Source organism: Hipposideros armiger, unplaced genomic scaffold (genome assembly GCF_001890085.2).
Source record: "Hipposideros armiger isolate ML-2016 unplaced genomic scaffold, ASM189008v1 scaffold_969, whole genome shotgun sequence".
NCBI lineage: Eukaryota > Metazoa > Chordata > Mammalia > Chiroptera > Hipposideridae > Hipposideros > Hipposideros armiger.
Genome location: NW_017732319.1, coordinates 520,933 through 544,572, shown reverse-complemented (window position 1 = coordinate 544,572; position 23,640 = coordinate 520,933). Strand labels below are relative to the sequence as shown.

Sequence of the window (23,640 nt, the reverse complement as noted above, 5' to 3'; positions counted from 1 at the left end):
AGAGAGAGAGAGAGAGAGAGAGAGAGGGAGAGAGAGAGAGGCGTGAGAATTACTGTTTTGGCATCTTGGGGATATTTGGAGAAGTTTCTGACAGTGGAAATGCAATTTGTCAGTCTTTTCTCTTTTAGGTAGAAATCTCCGTATGATACACACCTCTTTAGGAATCCTCCTTGTATTTGGGCCTAAGAAAATCAGAGCTGAAATTCAAGTTATCTTTACAGTCAAGGTTAAGCGTAAGAAGTATCACTCAGACATGGTAGTGTAAAATGCTATTGCCCTCTGTTCTAAATGTATAGGAGGGGACGTGTCAGCAAGAGCTGACTGTTTAAAGCTCTTTGATTTTACTGGACCTGCCCATTCATTCCCCAAGTGCCCTCACACCCATCTGAGTTACTGGTAAATCCACACTGAATCCAGACACTCACCGGCGGGAAGGACCCTAACGGGACCTTTCCCATCACCTGTCCTGTTGGTTTCTCTGCATATTCTGGTCTCTAGGTTGTGTCATTCTCTATGGTGCCTGTGGTAAGAGTTGTTTTTTTCTTTTTCTAAAATATGGTTATTACCAATTATGAGACTTGAAAGAACAGAAATCATGCTATCCCCTAAAATTTCTCTGAAACTGGAGGATAGAGTCGCTGTCTTTATTTTCCTGGTTTAAAAGGTCAGTCAGTTAGTTGCTGCTCATTGCTAACTAGCCCTGTTTTATAATCACACCAGGAAGTCCGCTGGGATTTACCCATATTTATATTTACATTGGTTCAACCTCAAAAGCCTTCTTGAACAAACACATGAACGACTTCACCTCAGTCTGAAAATACTGGAAACAGAGAATAAATTCAGTTTAATGTAACCACTTCTTACAGAGAATTCTCTTAGTGGGAAAGGTCAGTATTTCCCATCAAGTAAAAATAAATATAATACTGATCTGATCTCAATGTCGTGTTTTCTTCACACACACACACACACACACACACACACACACGCGCACTTGCATGGGCACACACACAGGCAGACACATACTCTCTGCTAACATTACCAATAGCTTTCGAGGTCAATGAAATACAGTGATTATGAACTTAAGCTGTGGGATGAGATGGGTCTGGATTCAAGTTCTGCCTCTGGCTGTGTGACAGTACACAGGTTACTTAACCTTCCTGCGTGGTTTCCTTTGTCTGTTAAGTAATACCTACTACATAAGGGCTAATATGATGATTAGATACAATAATGTCCAATAAGCCAGTGCTTCTCAAACTCTAAAGTGTGCACAGGTCATCTGGAAATCTTATTAAAATGCAGACTCTGATTCAGTCAGTCTGAAATGGGGCTTGAGATTCTAAGTTCCCAGGGGATGCTATGCTGCTAGTTTATGGACCAAACTTTGAGCAGCAAGGCACATACTAAAACTTTTGGGACCAAAACTGCTATCCAGTGGTCTTAAAATTCAATTAAGAGAAGAAAGCTGAGAAAGGATTCTTTTTATGTTTTTTTTTTGTTTTGTTTTGTTTTTTTTGTGTGTGTGTGACTAAAGTAAACATGGCACAAACCCAGTTTCTCTAGGTGAGGAGAGGCTAAAACATTTGGGGCAAGGTTTTATTCTGTTCCTACATGAGCCTCTGCATGATGAGTTGCTAGACTTATTTTCCATTCTCTGTCAAGGATTAGCCGGGGATGACTGGAACCCATAGAAAGATGATAAGGCCTGAGCCTACTGCAAGTCTCGTACCTGTCATAGTCTTGGCAAATCTCCCCCACAGCCACCAAGGCCTTCAGGTACTCGTTGGGTTGGTAAGGGTGGATGTAGTGCAGGGAACAGCTGTTCCTGGGGTCCCCGTTTGAGGCAGTGAAATCTATAGCTACCTGGAAGAGAAAATAGGAGAATGGGTGGATTTAAAATGAAAGCATCTTGTAGGACTTGTGATCAGCCATGAGAGAAACACGGCATGAGATGGAAAAAAAGCAGCATGTTACATACCCTGCCAATAAGGAAAGTTAGAAAGGAAATTAATTAGCTTTAAAAGCCAGTTATTGGGCTGGCCAAATGGCGCGTTGGTTAGTAGTTGGCTTAGGATGACAGTTCTGAGCAGCAGGGCCCTGGTTTGGATCCCACATGAGGGCCAGTGATGCTGCGCCCTCTATAGCTAAGATGGTGAACAACAGCTCGACCTGGAGCTGGGCTGCCATGAGTTACCGGCAACGGTGTAGGCTGCAGTGGGGCTGGCTGGCAGAGGGTGTGAGCTTTTGGGAGCTGCTGTGAGCCACCGTGAGCGGCCGTCCAGTGGCTGACGACCAATCTGCCTCACCTGGGAAGAGCGCAATGATCACAATACCAACATGGGCTAGTGAAGCAATGTCCTCCACAACTAGACTGAAGAACAAAATGACAGCAACTTGTCTGTTCCCCTTCCTCGATTCCTCAACACTGTTCCCCTCCCCCAAATCCCCCCAAAATCTTTTAAAAAACAAAACAAAACAAACAAAAAAACCAAACTAGTTATTAATTTGATTGAGGCCATTTCTGTATTGTTTAGTACCCCCGTCCTCTGATGCCTTCTTTCTCCCTGTCCAAAGGGAATGTGAGCTTGACATATAGGTCAGAAAGACCGACTGCTGCCGATCCTCATATCAGGAAGCAAGGGAAGAATATCATAATTCACTAAGAAAAGAATTACCCTCTGGGCAGGGTAATTCTATCTCTGAGCCATAAGTAATATCCCCTAAAAACAAATTCTGTGTTAAAGATGCAGTTTATATAAGGAAGCCACTGTCATAGTTTCATGAGTGGCAGTTGCAGAGAGATGTATTGAAGCGGTTATAATAAATTTTCTGCAAGAAGCAGCTCAGTGTAAGATTTCAGCCTTTAATTCCCATTCATGTAAGGACGGCTGCCTGTCACAGAGAAGGCGTCTGAATGTTACGGCATTGTGAGTGGGAAGTGGAGGAGGGTAACCTCTGTCTTGCCACCAAGTAGTCATTATCCTTGAACTTTAAAAATATTTTAGGGCCAGCCAGGTGACTCAATTGGTTAGAGTGTGAGCTCTGAGCAACAGGGTTGCCAGATCAATTCCCACATGGGCCAGTGAGCTGCGCCCGAGCTGAGCTGCCAACGGGTGGCTGGATGGCTCAGCTGGTGAGAGCGCATGCTTTTAACAATAAGGTTGCCAGTTCGACTCCTGCATGAGATGGGAGGCTGTGCCTTCTCCTCCCCTCCGCCCCCCCCCCTGCAACTAGATTGAAAGCAGCGACTGGACTTGAAGCTGAGCTGCACCCTCCACAACTAAGATTGAAGGATAACAACTTGACTTAGAGCTGATGAGTCCTGGAAAAACACAATGTTCCCCTTCCTGAATTCCCCAACACTGCTTCCCTCCCCAATTCCACAATAAAGTCTTTAAAAAAATATTTTAGGGCCAGCCAAGTGGCTCAGTTGGTTAAGAGCTCGCTCAAGAGTTTGAGCTCTGAGCAACAGCGGTTCGAGTCCAGCCCAAGCTGAGCAGCCGCTGAGCTGCCAACAGGTGGCAGGATGGCTCAGCTAAAAAAAAAAAAAAAAGTGTGTTAAAAAAAAAATTTTATGACCCCCAACAACATCATCACATAAATAAAAGTTGACTCCCTAACACTTTTTAACAACAATAACACGCTGAAGCCTCAAGGGTGCTAAAATGGGAAGGAACATTTCTTCTGATTTCCAACATCATTACCATTTAAATAAATGTTAATCCAGCAAACACCTCTCTCAACAAAAGCTTGAGGGCCAGCCAAGTAGCACGCTGGTTAAGAGTTGGCTTGGGACGCCAGCTCTGAGCAGCAGGGCCCTGGTTCCAATCCCACACGAGGGCCAGTGACGCTGTGCCCTCTACAACTAAGATGGTGAACAACAGCTCAACTTGGAGCTGGGCTCCTGTGAGTCGCTGGTGACGGCATAGGCTGCAGAGCCTGTTGCAGTGGGCTGCCATAAGCTACCATGTGTGGCTGGCAGCCAGTGTGAGTGGCCGGCAGCCAGCATGAGCTGCCGTGAGCGGCCATCCAATGGCTGGTGATCAATCTGCCTCAGCCGGGAAGAGTGCAATGACGGTGCCAACATGGGCCAGTGAAGCGACACCCTCCACAACTAGACTGAAGAACAAAAGGACAGCAACTTGTCTGTTCCCCTTCCCTGATTACCCAACGCTGTTCCCCTCCCCCAACTCCCCAATAAAAATATTAAAAAAAAAGCTTAAGCTTGGGTGAGTGGAGGAGGAGGGATTACAATGAAAGGAGTTGTAGGGGAAGAAAGTAATGTTCATATTGCACCTTTCTTTTCTCTTTGGGGTTCAGCAGAGTCCACTTATGACAGAAAGGCTCTCTTTTATCTTATGATCTTGTGGATGGGAAATGTTATTTGTATATTAGTTGGCAAAATTCCATTATAGCAAATAACTGGAATGTCGCATTGGATTTATTAAGGTGAGAAGTTACTTCTGGAAGGACAGAGAAAAGGTGCCATATGCCCTGTTCAGCCTATAAGAGTAAAGTTGATATGGAAAAAATGTCATCCATGTCTTATAGTGTGATTCTGCAACAGAATCAAAGTAACTGGAACAGAAAAAGCAACAGGCTAACAGTAATTTACTTACAACCTCTCTTTTTTTCTTTCATAAAGTTATTTTTTCATCACTGATTTTCCCCCCTTTTGTTCCTCAACATTCCATTGGACTATATTGAAAATAAATTTAAGCTGGATTCAAATTCTATTTTCAGAGTACCCAGATGTTTTCAATAAGGGAGTTCCAACTGATAAAATGCTGGTACTAACAGTGTTTCTAAAGGAAAGGTCATGTGAAGAAAAATGGTACAGTACTTTCCTAACCCTTAGACGCTCTCATGACAGTTAAGAAAGGGAAGAAGAGAGGAGTAACCTTTGTTATAACTCGACTCTGTACTAAGTGCTTTACAGGCATCAGGTTATTACATTTTCATAAAAACTCTAGGAGGTAGAGATTGTTATTCCTTTTTTTTTTAAAGATTTTATTGGGGACTTGGGGGAGAGGAACAGCGTTGGGGAATCGGGGAAAGGGAACAGACAAGTTGCTGTCCTTTTGTTCTTCAGTCTAGTTGTAAAGGACATCGTTTCACTGGCTCATGTTGGTATTGTGATCATTGCGCTCTTTCTGGGTGAGGCAGATTGGTCGTCGGCCACTGGACGGCCACTTATGGCGGCTCTTGGCAGCTCACACCAGCCGCCAGCCACTCACAGTAGCTTTATGACAGCCCTCTGCAGCTTCACTGCAGCCTACACTGTTGCCGGTGACTCACAGCAGCTCAGCTCCAGGTTGAGCTGTTGTTCACCATCTTAGCTGTAGAGGGCCCAGCATTACTGACCCTCATGTGGGATCTGAACCGGGACCCTGCTGCTCAAAGCCAGCTCTTAACCAATGCGCCACTCGGCCAGCCCTGTTATTCCTTTTAGTGGATGAAGACCATGATGCCCAAAGGTGATGAAGGTCACACAGGACATAGGGGAATGGACCTGGTTTAAGCCCAAGTCTAAATGGCTCCAAAGGCTCTGTTGTACCTTTACGCAACCAATAGGACTTGGAAATCTTTCACTAACATGCTTGTATTAAGAAGCCTCATGGTTTTGTTTTATTTTTATAAAGAATGCAGGGGACTTGGCCTAGAGGTAGAGACTAGCTAGGAGGCAACTACAGTCATTTAGGAGAAGAATGGCCTTGAATGAACATCTCTGTGACCAAAGCAGTTGGAAAAGGTGGAAAAAGGGCAATTGAAGTGTGTGTGTGTGTGTGTGTGTGTGTGTGTGTGTGTGTGCACTCTTGCACAACAATGGTCGAATGTGTTACTGAGGATGACTGGAAGTGACCTAAAAGGACCAGTAAAATACAGTACCTTCTGAGATAGATTTCAACTGGGAGGCAAAAGCCAACCCACAGGGAAAAAAAGAGGAAGACAATAGGTGATGATGATCCTTTTAATTAAGACCTGATGACATGCGAGTTTTGGTAGGGAGCCTACATGTATTTGTGAACAAGGAGGTTTGTGCACTCCAGGATCCATCCATGGGGACCCAACCAGACAGAGGTAGAAATACGTGCAGATAATTCCTAGAAGACTCCAAGAGCAACACTTGAGAGATGCCTGAGAGACAGTGTTTGAAGAAATCATACACCTAGGGGTCTCCTGGGTTTACAAAGATCAAACATGCAGAGCCAGCACTCTCAGCCTTTCTGTCCTGCTGAGACACATTTAGGGGATAATGGCACCTCATGCACATACACATAGTGTTTAAAAGGTAAATGCTACGTATGTGCTAGAAGTCCAGGTGTAAAGCCACCTCTTTCTCTCCTACTGAAGAAAGCATTTTTGAACTCTGAGAGAATTCTAGAAAATGTGAGCATGTTTGCTATGGCGATAACCTTGATTCTGCTCAAATTTATCTAAAATGCAAATCATTGGCAGGTGTTGATACTTTTTTCCCCCCTATTAGTTTCAGGTGTATAAAACAATGTAATAGTTAGATATTTCACCCCTCACAAAATGATAACCCCCTCCCCCAATCTATTGCCCCTGTGACATCGTATATATCTATTACAATTCCATTTACCTCTATTCCCTATGCTGTGCTTCCTTAACAACGAGTACCTAGGGCTCACCTCCCTTCTGATTATGATGCCCTTCATCATGGATCACCACACTCCTCTCTCTACCTGTGCTTCTCGGTACTGCAGTTGACCACTGTCCCATGTGCTGGTTACCTGACCTGAGTGTCAAGGGTATCCTGTGATGACAGAAACATGCTGGTGTCTTGATATAAAACCAGAAGATGAACTAAGATAATATAAAGACCAGTGGGGAAAACCTCCATACAGAAAAATGACGGGCTGGCCGAGTGGCTAAGCTGGTTAAGAGTTGGCTTAAGAGCATGAGCTCTGAGCAATAGGGCCGCTGGTTCAATTCCCACATGGGCCAGTGAACGCTGTGACCAAGCAGAGCTGTTACTGAGCTGCCAACAGGTGGTAGGATGGCTCAGCTGGTGTAACAACAAGATTGCCTGTTCGATGGTGAGCTATGCCCACCTGCAACTAAGACTGAACCAAGCATCTTGAGCTGAGCTGCCACCTGCATGGCTCAGTGGATAGAGCATGCACTCTTAACAACAAGGCTGCTGGTTCGACTCCTGCATGGGATGGTGCCCACCCATAACTGAGATTGAACACAGAACCTTGAGCTTAGAGGCCATGAGCTGCCGATGGGAAGCCAGATGGTGACTAGCACCCTCCACAAAGAAGACTGAAGAACAATAACTTGGCTGGTCCCCTTCCCCTATTCCCCAACACAGTTCCCTTCCCCTAAGTCCCCAATAAAATCTTTAAAAAAAAAAAAGGAAAAGAAAAATGACAACTCAGGAGACATAATTGTTCCTCTTATCCTCCCCAGGTATAGGCAAGACAGATCCTCCAAGCATGCAGGCACCAAGTGGCAGCAGGTGAGCCCAGGTGTATCACCTGGATGAGTATGTTATATCAGGAGAATTGCATGCAATATCTGGATGAGACATAGAGTTTAGCAATAATGTGTTTTTTAAAAAATCATGGGGCTGGGACTAGGGTCAGGCAAGAGAGGTGACTAGGATGTAAACTCCAGAAGGGACACGCTCTCAACTGACCCTACACTTGCATGGTCTTGAGAGGGAGTGCCTCCTTAAAATTTGCACCCTAGGTGCCTCTCTTGCCTCACCCTCACCTTGGCCCTGCTATGTCATTTATTTCTATCTGTTCTTTATCCTCAGGCTTAGAATCAAGCCCTTATGCTCAACAAACTGGGGTGGGCAGAGGTGATAGGGAGGAGGGGATTGTGATGGAAGCTATTAAGGATAGAACGTGAATAGGATTTGATGACTGATTGAATGTGGAATTGGATGCCAGTTAGGGAAAGGGAGCAACTAGGTTTCTTTGAAGGATGGAGGAGATTACATTTTGAGGATAGTGGAACAATATGACAATCAATGTTAGAAGGTTGGTATTGGGCTGCCTGTTCTTGATGGTGCTGTATAGACATACAATATGCCTGGTAGGAATTTTATTCTTTCTGCAAGAAGGCCTCTTGGGTTTCCACTTTTCTCATGGGAATGCCACACCTCCTCCTCTGTGTCTGACAACCACAGAGGCTCTTCTAGTTCTGGAAAGTCTGATATAGCTTTGGGGAACGGTATGAACTTAAAAATTACTCAATGAATAAGGAAATAAAGCAATGATCCTTACCACCCACTCCTTTCTGTAGTTCCTATTGCTCATAACAAAAATATTTTGTCATTTGACTAGACAGCAATAGACAATCTAAAGTACATGGCAGCTAACATTTTTTTTCCTTTCCTGGCGAGTGATGGTTTCTAAAGTCTCCCTGATGGAGCTAGAGATAAAATATCTATCTTCAGGAAGTGGTCTTCTACCAAGAATTCTCTGTGCTCTTTAAAGCTAGCATTAGTGGAAAGAAAACAGAGCAAAAGGTTAGGCTTATTTTAACTCTCTGTCGGGCACAACTGATCTCATAGATTCATTGCACACAAATTTTCAAATATGAAATACCTCTTTACTGTACTAAGTTACAAACACGACTGGCGATAGGTTATGGTAGAGGGGGAAGATACAGAAGTGATGAGTCGTAATATGTAAGTTAACTGTCAGATACTTGAAAATCTGTGTGCAATGAATCTGTGAGATCAGTTACCCCCAAGGGAGGGTTAAAAAGCAACAGGGAGACGGTGAAAGATGGGATTCAATTGAGAAATAAAGGCAAGAAAATGATTGAAAAGTGCCAGTTTGTGGAGGTGGCTACTGACGCCTGGTGTCCTGAAGGGTGAGCTTGCCGAGTTGCCATGTTTTCATTTTCTGATATGAAACATTTATTTACGCAAGCCCGTGGTTCTGCTATGCGCTCCAATCTTTCCAGCAGGCAGCTGGAAAACAGGTGACTGCGCGTGGCTCTCCCCTTCTGCCCAGGAAGCCTGTCTCGTCATTAAGCAGAGCTGTGGAACAGTTGTGCAAAATCTTGTGGAGTAAGAATGCAAAATGCTCCCTCCATGCCTCCAGGTCCATAGAGTGTGGGACTGCTTTCCAGAAAAGACTGGAAGTGAATGATGAGCATTCGTCGTTGGACATTTTTACTTTTTAGTTTCTTACATGAAATGATTCCACTTCTTGGTTCCCTTCCCGACCTGTGACAAACGGGCCTTTCGGGACCCTCCTAAATGGTTTCTAAGGGAAGCCACTGTGAACCAACCTCTGCAATTGCCTGTTCTCTCTGCAGTCAACCTACAGTCAATCTTTGCAATATCACCTGCGGGGGTAGCTTTTTTTTTTTTTTGAATTTGTATATAATTTGAACATATACAATGAGCCTTATAGGTGGAGATACTGTTTAGTTTGGATCCTTTCTTAAGTGATAGGTTAAATTTTTGTACTTTTATGTTCCCTTAAAACTCCACAGGGGGCAACGAAATAGGAACCTAGACTAGATGGAAAAGACCCTTGAGGTCACCTGGTTCATTTCCTGGAAATTGCAAAGCACTCCCTTCTTCAACCCAGGGCTCATTCATAGTTCCCAGTGGTCTGTCACCAGAGCCTGTCAGTGTTTAATCTGGGATATAAAATGTTTAAAACTTAAACTGGGACACAGTGTGGACATAGGATGCTTAATCGTGTCAAGGTTAGAAAAGATTTCCTGAGAGAACCTTTAATAAGTGATCTTTCCTTTAGGCTTGAAGGTTAATCTGGGAGAAGCCATATTTAGCTTATAATGTTATGTCATATTATATTATTAAAATTTAGACTGTAAAATCAGAGATATATGGAAACACCATATTTAATTTTTTAAATTACAAGTAATAAAAATGGGCATCTAAGAATAATAAGAAAAAAATATATATTTTTTGTCACATGAACCTGATCTGAACGAGAATCTGATACTAGATCTATTTCCTCTCAATAGAAAATGCACACACCCAATTCTGCACACAATTTTGGGGGGTCAAAGGTGCCTCTGAGGACAATCCTTGTCCCTAAAGGATTTCACTAGCCTAGTAAGTCATATTTTATGTTTCTTTTTCTTCCTAGTTATTGTATTACTTATATGTATACATATATATGTATATATACATATACATATATATGTATACAAATATTTTAAACATTTTAAATAATTGTTCTTTTTTCTCACTTAACACTATGTCATAAACATGTCCCCATGTTATTTCCAATTATTATAATTATGATTTAAAATGGCTTAATCATAATCCACTTAAACAAGGTACTGTGATTTACATAGCTATTATCTTACTGTAGGACATTTAGACTGCTTACAACTTGTATCTGTGAAAATACTTTTTACAAGGAATATTTCTATGCATCTGAAAAAGAAATAACTTTCAAAGGAAACATTTAAGTCTTCTACCCCTTTCTTTCCAAGTGCCTTATGGTATCTGTCTCTTCTATGCTGTCTATAATTTTGTATTTTGTGTGTAAAATTCTAGCATCTAGTTTTATTTTTAACTGCTGTGCCTTGTGTCAAACATATTGAACTCAGTTTCTCCCCCTGTAGTCTGTTTCACCTGCACTTACCTCCTCCAAGGCTGCGAGGTGACAGTTGCCCTAAACTTCTCATGACTCAAGGATTCACAGGAGAAACAAGGACTGTCTGTCCTCAGGGGTCCCCTTGACCTCCTGAAATAGTGTACAAAATTGAGCGTGTGCATTTTCCAGAGAGAATATAGATCTGGTATCAGATTCCTAAGTGACCCAGGTGACCAAAAAAAGTGTAAAATCATTACTAGGGCTCTTTTTAGCATCATGCATCTCTTTCCCTCAACTGGGCCTTTTCTTCTGCTTATGGTCAGATTCTAGCCTAAAACCTCCCTCTTTTAATCCTCAAGTTGCCATCCTCCTTTCCCCCTCTTGTCTTCCTTTCACTGTCAACCTTGTTGAACGAATAGTTGGACCCAGTGTATTTACTTCCTTACCTTCTGTTCACACCCTAACTCGGGGGGTTCTTCTGACTCATTCTGCTGAAATTGCTCTTTTGAAGATGGTGTGTACTTACTCATCACGTAACCCACTCATGGGTTTTTAGTCTTCACCCTCTGGCTTCTCTTCAGCCTATGGGATTATCATCCTTGATCTTGTAATCTTTTTCTCCTGATCATTTGAGTTACTGGCTCTTCCTGGATTTTTTCCTCTGGCATCTCTTACTGCTTGCCCCTCTTTCCCTTGCTGCCAAATGCAGGCCCTCTATCATTTTTTGTCACCAGGCTCCTTTCTTTTCTGTAATCTTCTCTTTGGCTATCTCATCCAGAATCATATATGTCCCACTTCCACCTCTCTCCGGACACCTAGGTCCATATTTATAAGTGCCTTCTCGACTAGGATATCTGAAAGTACCTTCAACATGTCCACAAACAAATGCATCATTTTGTCCAGCAGCTCCTCGTGAGTCCATATTTTCATGAATAGGACCACAATGCTTTGTCAGTCAGGCAAAAACGATCTGAGTCCTCCTGGACTCATCATTCTCCCTTGCTTTCTATCTCCTCTTTGTATCATAGGCCAAGGTGTTTTGACTCTCTTTCCACAATTCCTCTTCCTACCGCTGTCCTTCTAATTTAGCCTCTCATTACCCGTCCCCAGGACTATTTCAGTGGGCTTTAACCTTGTCTTGCTTCATCTTTCAAAGTCCCTTCACCACCATCAGTGCCTTTTACCAAAAACTTCCAGATATGTTTCCCTAAAGGTCTGACTGATTGCTTCAATGTCCTGTTCAAGATTCTCCTGAACATTTCCTTATCCATCATATTACTTCAAGTTCAAGTTCTTCAAAGCCCTTCAAGTTCTTATTCCAAACCACTTCCCCAACACACCCTCATACATAGCCTGCTTATTCATATTAACCCAGGTAAGGTTTCAGTATTTATCATTAGACTATATGGATGTTCATAGGGTTGCTTTTTAAAGCAAAAACCTGGTACCATATTTATTCATGCAATTTCTTCTTTCCCCTAAAGCTTATCTCTTCTTGAAGATTTAGAGTTCAATCTATTATAATTCAACAAAAATATTTTGAGTACCTAATATACATCAGCCTGGTACCTGAAGGGAAAGGTTGAACCAGAAGCCCAGGCATCTGTGGAAGGTGCAAAAGCTTTCTTCTCATCCTTTTGTAATGAGTATTGGTGAGAGTCTCAAAAGGGATGACTGAGAAGAGTTTACTAAAAGGACAATTCGAAGAGGTTAAGGGAGACTAACTAAAAAGGGTAGGGATGAGCAGTTACTAGAATTTAGTAAGAGCAATATCTGTAGGACTGGGCACCTGACAGGAATGGTGGCTTTCTGTGGAGGAACACGGTCACTGCCAAACCACAGCCTGACAGGCAGAGAACTGGGGTGCCCCAGCTTCTCTGTCCTCTCACTCTTTGATTTCTGGCAGGGGCCTCCCATTGGTGAAAACCAGCCAAAATCCATGAGTGGGAGAGCCTGGCGGGTACATCTAAAGAAAAAAGCCTCCTGGGCACAGAGGACAGATGGAGAATGGTCAAGAGTGGAGAAAAGATCCAGAACTTTATTTCACTGAAGATTTGTCTCCAGGGAGACAGGAAGTTCATCATGGCTAAAGCCACTGGGCTTTATTAATTTTTGTGCCAATGAGATTTTTTGACTCTGGAGGGCTCAGACATGGAATTACTGCAACAAAAACACTTTTAAAAAACCAAACCACGCATAAAACCTCTCTGCTCTGTCTGTCTCCATGGCAGAAAGCTCTCTTCTCTTCATTTCTCATCCCTCTGCCATTTTCCTTTCATGTGCCAGGTGATTTCAACAAAATTACTGGGCAGATAAAACATGTATAGACCAAATTAAACAGGACATGCTATTTTTATTAGTAGTTTGCATTACAGTTTATACTTTACATTAGATTGTATTGCTTGAGCAGTAAGACATTAATGAGAAAGCTGACTTAATTTTGGAGGAGACTGACATCAAAGTGACTAGTATGTTTTCTTTAGTAGAAAGTTCAAAACAGAACACCTAGCAACATTCTTCTGTGTCCTCAGCCTGAAAGCCTACAGGAGGATGGGCTTTGTGGGAGACACTGGTGATGGTATGCCCCTTCTTAGCATTTATCTGTACATTCTCCTTTTTTTTTTCAATCCTTAGTCCAGACTCATTCCCTACACCCCACAGGTCCACTGGTTGACACTGGAGGAGCTGAGAAGCTGGGACTGGAGAGGTGGTGGTGAGAACCATTAAGGTGGGACCTCCCAGTTTGGAAGGGTCAGAAAAAGCGAGAAAGAAAGGGAGATCAAGGCTGAGAGGGCAATTCTTCTGTGTCAGGGAGGCCATACGGACCTCTATAAGTCAGGATGTAGACCTGGGAACCATATAGGGTTAAACTTCTGGATTTCATTGGGGCTGATTCTTTGCAGCACAACTCCAAGGGCAAAGCAAGGCCCTGACAGTTGAATACAGAGTTTTTGAAGAGCATGGGATCTATAGAATCTAAAACAAACCCAAATCAATAGAGCTTTCCTTGGAAAACCTATAAATAGTTTCCTGAAATCACTCCTTTGCCTAAGATCTTGGGACACTATTTCCAGTAGCTCTCCTTTATGACATTGCTGGCTTCTCTACTTCCATTTGTTAACACCCAGAGGGACAATAAGCCCACAGGACAGCTAGAGTTAGGTGTGTTTGCCACAACGAACATGTTTGCTGTCTTCTGTATGTGCCAGTGTGTATGTAGGAGGGCTGGGTGGGTGTGCTTTAAAGAATCTTAGACTTTAAAGAAATGACCGAATTCTATAATCAACTCCTGTAACTATTCAGAGGTAAATGAACAATGCCCAGTGTTTGAAGAACATAAGTAGACCCCTCTGAGATTACAGTAGCAGACAGCCACTAGCTACAGAGAGGCTGACCTATCAAACGACCCCTTATCTCACCCCCTCGGGACTTCCCTTTTAGTCCTTTGAGTACCACTATCCCTGGTCCTGGGAACACAGTGGCCCTGTCTACTCTCTTGGGCTCAAACATGGACAAAAAAAATTAAACCAGTTTCCTTGTCATCCTCACATGGCTGAGCCAGTCTAGGGAGCTAAACAGGGCTGAGCTTCATGAGTACTCTTCTGTAAGATGAGGGGCAGGTGATGCACGAATTGCTTTTCTCTTGTTTACATCCACATTTCTTTCCCACAGATTTTAGCAGTTCTATCACTTGGCATCTGGGGATTCTCTTTCTGGAGGTCACATCTGCCCCAATCAAGGAAGATTTTGAATATTAAGCCACTAAAAGCAAGTTTTTCCAGAGTAGATGGACTACAAACTTGGTCTACACGGGCACTTTAAAAGACCCAGTCCAGTCACCCAAATGCATATTAGGTGTGTAAACCCCAGGAGCTCACAGTTTACATGTAGGAGATGATTCTCAATCTTCCCACTGAGTCCAGACACACACTGTATTTCTCAGCGTTGAAAGGCTGGTCCTCCAATATTTTAGAATTCACCTTTTCATTGCCTGATGAACCTTTTGGATGGCTTACACTTGTCACTGACCACTGGGCATGACATTGATGCTTGTGTTCCAGCCATATGAATACAGCAAAGGCCTTGGTTCAGTGGGACTTCCTAGGATGGTTCACTTCCTCCCCATCCTTCTCACCCGGTGATGGGATCTGGCACTCTGCCCACTGCTTCAGGCCTCATATAGTTACTGAAAGAAGGGGAAGCATTAGGATGGTTCCCCAAACCACCTGAGGTTGAGTGGCATGAATGTATTGCTATGATGCTGAAAACTATACTCACTGGACAAGACAGAAGAAGGAACTCATTTTATAATAAAAACAAGTTACCATGCCATATTTTAGCAATGAGACTTGAACAAAGCAAGAGTTTTAATAGACTTTTGTCTTCTTGTGTCCCAAACCTAGCACTGCTCCCCAACCTTGCTCCCTGAATAAGAACAAACGTGGAAGCAACTTACTGTAAACTGGATTTGGCAGCCACCCATGATGTAGTCCAAGAAAGAATGCATCTTGTGGATCTGCATAGGAGGAAGATAGGGAACAGTTTTAGTTATAGCATGAGATGTTTCTTTATAGACCAGAGGTTTAAACTTTAGGGTTAGGCTGCAAAACTAATGAAAAGAGCAGAGAGAGATGTGTAAGAAGACACCTGGCCCTGGGGTGATACAGGGCAGGGGGAATATTGCCTTGATATGTGAGAGCAAAGGAAGTGGTTGGGGGTATAGGCTTTGGATTGGTTGGTCTGCATATCAAAGGCAGGCTTACAGCCAAATTGACTGCTATCTCTAGGAATTAGCTAACCCTTAGAGGGGCAGTCCCTTTCCAGGTCTGCAAGGCCCCAAGATGTAAAAACATCATAAAATACAAGAAAAGAAAAAGACATTGTTAAAATAATGACCCTAGATGGTCAATCATAATATACATCATCCTCTGGTTCCAGTGATTGGTTCAAGGGCGGGCATGTGACCCACACCAGACCAATCAGTCTTCTCCTTTACTCTCTTGCTTTGTGTAAGGATGTTCTGGCAGCCATACAGAGGCCAATCTGGGAGAAGGAACATGACATATATAGAGAGAAACTTGATGGCACTTAAGCCCTATATGGTGAAGTCAGAAAGATATAGATTAAAATCTCAGCTCTTAAACTTACCACTTGTGAATGATGTCATTTGAAAGTGGAAATCTCAGGGTTGTGATAAGAGTAGGCAGAATTTATTATAGTTACTCTCACATAGTAGTAAGTACTTAACCAGTGGCAGAATTATTCTCACATGCAATTTAAGGGGTTTAATTATTAGTACATGGAATTTTCTGTGAGTTAGAGCCCTCTGGGAGGAATTTCTAGGCCCTTGAATATTCCCCTATTGTCTTCTTTTCATGGTACCCTTTGAGCATGGGGCAGGTGCCACATATAAAGCAATGAACACTGTGATAGGCACATAGTAGGTGATTTAGAAATGTTGGTTGCCCCCTTTGGAGATCTCCCTCTGGTGCTTCCCTGGGCAGAGAAGAGCCTGACTTAATGACTCTTCTACCTTTGAGGGCAGGACTATCCTTGTGGAGAGGACGGTGGCATTGGGCTACCACAGATCCAAGACCACCCGTGCTTACATTTCTCATTGTATGTCCATTAATACACTCACTTTCTGATTTTTATTTTTTAAAAGATCACATCTTCTCCACACTCTTTCTGTCTGACCTCACAGCCTGAACTCTTCCTCCCAGACAGCCTTAGCTTCATACTCCTGGAGGAGGAGGGCTATGTACATACCTTGCATTGATTCAAAATCACAATGCCTGAATTCTTGTAATTCTTCTTCTTGGCTTTGTACTTGGGGTTGATACACTCCCACTGCACCTGTAACAAGAAGAATCACAGCATGACTGCCTGCTCAGGAAGAAGAGGAGTATTCAATGAGGTCAAGCCCCCAGGTGCTGCCGCAGATGGACCTGAGGGCTGACAAATGGCCTCTACGTGATAACCCTTGCATCTAGAAGGGCAGTAAGGAAGAGTGGCTGAGAGTAAGGCTCTGATATCAGACGGCCTGGTTTGAACCCTAGCTTCCCCGCTTCCCAGCTGTGTGCCTTTGGCAAATTACAGCTGACCCTTGAACAATGTGGAGGTTGTTTAAAAATCTTCATATAACTTTTGACTCCCCCAAAACATAACTGAGGGGATTGGTTCCAGGATCCCGCAATACCAGAATCCATGGATGCTCCAATCCCCTATATAAACTGATGTAGATCAATGCATACAATCGCCACCCTTCCCCCACCCGCAGGAGTGAGCTCCCAACCGTGGATTGAAAACAGTGCAGGTATTTATTGAAAAAAATCTGCATATAAGTGGACCTGTGCGTTCAAAGCCATGTTGTTTTAGGAGCACCTGTACTTGATTCTTCGATGCCTTGGATAGATCCTCTGTAAAAGGAGCTTATAACTGTATTTGTCTCATAATATTACTGTGCAGATTGAATGCTTAATTTATGTAATACATATGACAGTGTCTGGCACTTATAAATGTTTACTATTAATAGGGTCAAATCAAGCACCAGAGGGGAGGAGAGATCTGCAGACAAGTTACTCAGCACTAGAATAACCCAAGTGCTAAGTCTTAGTGCCTGGGATTGACTTCAAAGGTAGGAAAACTGAAGAACGTTGAATGCTGGCTATAGGAAGTTGGTAGCAATAATGAGTTTACAGAGAACTTCACCAAGAGCTAAAATAATAGTTTGACATATGTCTGTCACAAAGTGGCACAACAGACCTCCAAAAGGGGCTTCTTTGATGGACAGGATCAGAGCTACAGGAGTGGTTGGGAACTGTGGAGCTAGCTGGGAGCTAATGGACTATCTATGGGAATAGACTTCAACCCTTCTAGCCTACAGAAGACTTCATGGGACGAAGTCCCTTGCAAGTCAAACATTCAAGAGTCATTGAATACATCCATAGGATGGTGATCCTATGGGAGCTAGATCCTTGGATTTTCACTCAGGAGACAAACTTTCACTCTCTAAAAATTAGAAGTATCTGAAAATGAAGCAGCTTCTGAGGTAGGTGTGAGTAGGGTAGGCTGATATAGCATTGGCCCCCATTATTGGTCCCTCTCAGTGTCCCTGCATTTGTGTAGCTTCCTCCCACAATGACTTGGAGCTTAGCCAGGTGACTTGTTTTCACCAGTGGGCATTAGCAAAAGTGATATGAGCAGAGGACTGAGAAGTGCCTATGCACTGGGGCTTGCTTTACTCTTGCTGCTGGGAAGTTTTCACTACCATGAAAAAATGCTTAGGCTGATCTCTTGGAGAATAAAAGAGCATGTGGGAAAACATCCTGTCTACCCCAGCTGCTGAGGCACAAATGCATGTGTAAATTCAGTTGACACCATGTGTAGTGGAGAAAAGCTATTCCAACTGAACTCAGCCTAAATTGCCAACCCAGAGACTCTTGAGTAAATAATGACTGTTTTCAGTAAGAAAGTTTAGGAGTAATTTGTTACTCAGCAGCACATAACTGATACAGTAGTTTTTCATCATTGGGGAAGTTCCAGGGGCTTGGAAGAGAGGAACCCTGTACTGGTTAAGGGGGCTCTAAGACTTGTTCCATAACAAAAAGAAAAGAAGGAAGAAAGGGAGGGAAGGAGGGAGAGAGAAAAGGAGGGAGGGAGGGAAGGAAGGAGTGAAGGAAGGAAGGGAGGGAAGGAGGGAAGAGTCAAAACTGAATCTGAAATGAGCATATCTTCAGCCCTATTTTTCTAAGGGCCTAATCTCTCCACATTTGTGATATGCTTGATATGGAGACTTCCAGCCTGCCCCAAAGTAGACTTAGTATTTTCAGACAAAGCATCCCAAGACCCTCCAAAACCCATCAAAACTGAAATTACTTTTCCCCCAAAGCTTCCTCTAATGTTACAGTATAAACAAGTAGCTTAGGGAGTTACCTAACAACTGATAAGATCCTAAAATTAGATCTGCTGATTCCTTTGTCATTTCCAATCATTTTTAACCTTAATTTTTCAATCAAACAAGACATAACAGATGAAACTTTGAATGAGTTAGATTCTGCGTCCTATTAATAATTATAATGATCATCCATGAAAAGTCTACCCATTTCCATCACAGGCTAAGATGGACCAATAGTGGGGTTGGCTCAACCAGACCAGGGCTCCAAGGAAGCAGAATAAAAACCTGCAGGTACTTGGGGCTTTCATACCTTTTGGGTGTCAAGGGAATGCTGATGAACCAGGTCTAAATATTTGCATCTGTCTTGGCATGAAGTTGTTATTAACTATGGGCTATGTATTGGGTTGTCGGAAAAGTCATGACGTATTTTTTTCTATGTTTTTCGTTGCAAACATGCGTCATGACTTTTCCGGCAGCCCAATACTTCATACCCACAATCCCATTTGACTCTCCCCACAACCCACTTTTATAGGTGAAAAATGAGGCTCATGGTACACAGGTGGTAACTCGTGGATCTGGGATGCATACCACATCAGTCTTGCTCCAGAGCCTGACCAATTAACCACATGCTTCCTGCTTTCCCCAGGAGGGTCTTGGAGGGGCTCTCCTATTTGTTCTTGTAAGTTTCCCGTTTGGCCACCTCAAACTGAGCATGTTCATAAAGGCTATCCAGGAATTAATCAAAGTTAATCAAGGGTTTATCCTGCTCCTGAAGAACCATGACTCTCACAGAAAGGAGCGTGAAAGATGACGTCTCCTCTTTTTCTCTCTGACTCTGTGTCCTGAGGTTCCTCAGGGTTCAAGCCTCCTGCATCTTCTCATCTATCCTCTATCTCTAAGTGTACTCATTCATTCTCTGGACTTTAAATACCTTTTCTCTGTTTGTGGCTCCAAAAGTACATCTCCAGATACGCCCCTCCTGTGAGTATCAGTTCCCCAAACTCAATTCTCGAACCATCTTCACAAACTGGACCTCCCGAAAATAAGACTCCTTCAGGCAGGAAAAGGCACCAACATTTATCCCTTTATCCTCCAGTCATCCTTTTCCTGCCTCTCTTCTCCCCTCATATCTAATCCCTCAACAAATCACGGTACCTCCTTATCTCCACAATATACACAATATAGCTCTCCACTTCTCTCCAACTCTATTATCACTTTTTTAGTCCAAGTCATTATCACCTCTTGACTTGCCTATAGTGCTGGCCTCCTAACAGATCTCTCTGCCTCATTCTCTTGTCTCTCTATAATTCAGCATTTACACTGGAATCTTAAAAACTTAAAACCAATCATGTCATTCTCGAAGTCTAGACTCCTCTACAACAGTGACCAATAGAACTTCCTGCAATGGCGGAAATAGTCTGTGTCTGCACCAACCTATATTGAAGCTCGTAGCCACATGAGGCTATTGAATACTTGAAATGTGGCTAGTGTGACTGAGGAAGGGACATTTTAATTTGATTTAGTTAATTAAAATATAAATTTAAATAGTCACACATAGCCAGTGGCTATTTTTTTGAAGAGCCCAGTTTTAGAAGAAAATCCTGAACTCCTTTCTCGGAGCTATCAGAATCTACTTTTGCTGGCCTCTGCCTCTGTCTTAACCACATCTCATGCACGGTTCCCTTACCCTCTCTGCTCTAGAAACACTGGGCTCCTACCAGATCCTTAATCATACCAAGCTCCTTTCCAGCTCACTACTTTGCAGTGCTTTTGCTTCTGCCTGAAATGCTTTTCCCTTGTTTGTTACATGGTTGACGTCTTTTCATCTTTAAGGGCCTTCAGCTTGAATATCACTTTTTCAGGTTCTCTTCTATACCACACCTTTATAACTAAACTGGTTCAGTTTTTTATATCTTTTGTCACAAGTTGTAATTGCGTTTTTATTTTTTTGTTTACTTGATTTGTGTTTATATTTTACTCTGATGCATAGTGCCTGGTACTTAGTAGGTGTTCCTTAATAATTATTAGTTGCATCAGTAAATAAGGGAACAGTTCCCAAAGAGCAAACGTGTCAGAACAGGGACTGGGCAGCTGAGGTAAAACCTTCCTGGTAACTCAGTGATACAGAAAAATACAGTAGCATAAGGTCCATTTCCTCAGTGAGACTTAGATTTATTTCTGTTTTTTTAAATGCATCATGCTTTGGTGTTCTTCAATTGTGATATATGTTATAATGTTATTTTAAGACCCTCCTAAGAGCCTCAAGATGAAATGTTTTTCCTATTTATTGATTTCGTTATTTTTATTTGTAGAGGAGAGCAAGGCAAAACTTTGTAAAACTCTTTAGAGCTCTAGTGCATGGTATCAATAACTGTCATTGATTTATTAGCTCATTTGGGCCTGGTCCAGTACATTCAATGGAGCAACTTCTCTGGCTAGATTCTTTTTTTACTCTTAGAATGACTTTACTGATAATTTAGTGTTAGTTTTCATTGTGGCCCTAAAACTCTGCATGCCTGCTCGTAGGTGGAAGCCTCTGTGTGTCTGACAAGATTCTTGCAATGCATAGTAGACAATAGAGCATAGATAACAGGTTTTGTGGGAACTGTACAGAAAGCTGCCCTTGAGTTTCTAGACCAAAGGTGTGTACTCAACAAATGGTCTTTAGATTAAGCTTCTAATTCTAAAGAATATTAGTTTATTTCTACATAGTCTGGTTATATCTTGACCATATATCTAAAAAAGAGACTTGAAAAATGAGTTAGGCAATGGGGAACTGCAAAAAAAAAATGAGTTGGGACATCTTCTCTAATTATTATTTCTGGTCAGGCCAGGCACAGGTCTTACCTCTAAGAAAAAGGCCTTTCTCAAAGCCACTGAAAGCTCTGCTGTCACTCCTTGCTTCTCCATGGGGCCAGTGGGCCCCAGAGTAATAATGGCAGGTATCTTGGTTTGGGCTCCCCAAGAAACAAACCCTGAGGCAAGGATTTAAGTGCAAATGCTTTATCTGGGAGGTAATATCGGGAAACACCAGTAGAGGAGTGAGGAACAGAGATGGGAGGCAGCCAGGAAGGGGTGCATTATCAAGTCAGTAAGCAGTGTGGGCAAGCAGGGCTTACCCCTGCTGGGGAGCTGCATAGAACACACCTCAGAGTTTCGCCCCCTTTATACCCCAACTCCCATTAGTGATTTGTTGAGAGCTGCTCTTTGGTTGGTGTTACATCTCCCCTGACACTTCCATCCTGATGGGCATGGGCAGGGAAGGCTCCAGCAGCTACAGAAAGTCCTTGGTCAAAAAGACTTAGGTTCTGCAGGTGGCAGCTGGGCAGGTGAACACTGAACAGGTAAGAGCTGAAGTTACATGGTTAGAATGCAGATGGTAGCAACTGACTAAAAGATTGATATATATGTGTGTATAAAGGTATGCGTGTCTGAGAGAAACACAGAGGAGGCTTGGGTTTCTGTGTGATGCAATAAAACCCCTATGTGCTTCTGTGGTATGTGGTAGTGTTTGGGTACATGTCTTGATATCAAGAAGCAGTGGAACTAGATAAAGATCTGGTGCCCATAATAAACACTTGGAGGAATCAATTCATCTCTCCAAAGCATTAAATGTGTAATTAATGTCACCAACTCATCGAAATGTAGCGTTGGAAAGAATACCACTACTAACAGCAGGTATTTTGAAAAAGCTAGCCATGTGCTAGGCACTCTAGTAAATGCATATCATGGATTATTTCATTTACTCTTCACAAAATTCTATGAAATCGGTAATTATCACCATTTTCTTTTTAGGTGAGAAAACTGAGGCAGAGAGAGATTAGGTTACTTGTCCAAGGCTACACAGCTAAAGGAAGTTAGAAAACTTCCCGTCTAACATCTCCATTTTACTAACGGAGAAACTGCACCACACCAGGGCAGAGTCTTGTGCAAGGTCACAGCAGTTGCTTTGGGCTGGGGTAGTGCTAGAAGCTGGATACTCAAATCCCACCATGTTCCCTGCTCAGCGCACTTAATCATATATTGACATCTTGCCTCTAGCTGTTCATGCGCAGTTGGGTGCATCATGAGAAAAGTGTCCGGGGAAATACCATGAGCTGTTTACCACATACCTGCTTCCCTTCCATCGCTCCTCTCATCTCCTTAAATGTCGAGGTGAATTCTCCAATGAAGTCATGTTTGCCGTTGGAATCCCAGTCCCATACTATGCACTGCAAGAGAAAACAAGTTTTTTTTTGTTTTTAATTAAAAATGCATCCACAGTAGCTGAAGGCAGTGCGGACTTTATGAGAAAGAGCCGATGAAACACGCTTGGTCTGGAACAAAGGCTGAGCAGACTAGGGTTGCAGCACGTGGGATATAATATTTCTTTGGTTTCCATGGCCTTCACTTGATCTTGTTGCCACCATCTCCAAGCAGCCTGTGATGGCGCAGTGACTAACAGTTTGTACATTTTTCAGATAAGGCCAGTAAGCCCAAAAGGGAGATAACTGATTTGCCAAAGGGGCCATCTAAGTGAATGAAAACCTGGAATTTAGAGGCAGGTGTCCTGACTCTAATTCCACTGCTTTTTTCCCCCCCTGGTAGACAGCCTCCCTGATTTATAGCTGGAATCAGGTGCCTGAGACTGTGTCTGCAGCTTCTATAATGACAACTTATGTTTAATGATTTGAATGGGATCATATTAATCACATTTTATTTTTCTATTTTTTTTTCTGAAGGCAAAAGAATGATGCTAACAGGAATGAGCAAGGAGGCAAAAAAGTGAGAACTTTAACTGTACCCACATTTAAATTGGGTGGACAATGGTGACAGATAAGTCACACTGATAAATATCAGGCATCCATAAAACAAGATGTTTGATTCTAACAAGAGGTTTCCCTCTAACAATGTTAAGGCTAAACCCTGGGCTCCCAGGCCCTGAGTCACTTTGCAGAGTGACTCAGATTAAATCAGCAGCCATCCGTCTGCTTGGTCATATGTCCTTAGGGGAAGAGGACAGTCCCCACTGTTTTTCAGAGTGGAGGCTGGACTAGGGTCTCAAGTTCTTTAGGTACCAATTTTACATCTTTTTTTTTTTAATTGGGTAATTGGGGGGATGGGAACAGTGCTGGAGAATTGGGGGAAGGGGAACAGACAAGTTGCTGTCGTTTTGTTCTTCAATCTAGTTGTGGAGGA

The 23,640-nt window shown here is 42.8% G+C and overlaps 1 protein-coding gene across 1 annotated transcript in view; it reads right to left on the bottom strand.

The window, feature by feature from the left end:
* The window catches only part of CPNE4 (copine 4), a 490,556-nt gene that overhangs the window by 30,347 nt on the left and 436,569 nt on the right, over positions 1-23,640 (bottom strand). Inside the window, exons 11-14 of the mRNA XM_019630989.1 lie at positions 22,575-22,673; positions 16,335-16,421; positions 15,022-15,081; positions 1,609-1,860 (exon numbers count right to left, since the gene is read on the bottom strand). Of these exons, the coding sequence (XP_019486534.1) occupies positions 1,609-1,860; positions 15,022-15,081; positions 16,335-16,421; positions 22,575-22,673 (498 nt within the window). The remainder of the gene's footprint in view (positions 1-1,608; positions 1,861-15,021; positions 15,082-16,334; positions 16,422-22,574; positions 22,674-23,640) is intronic.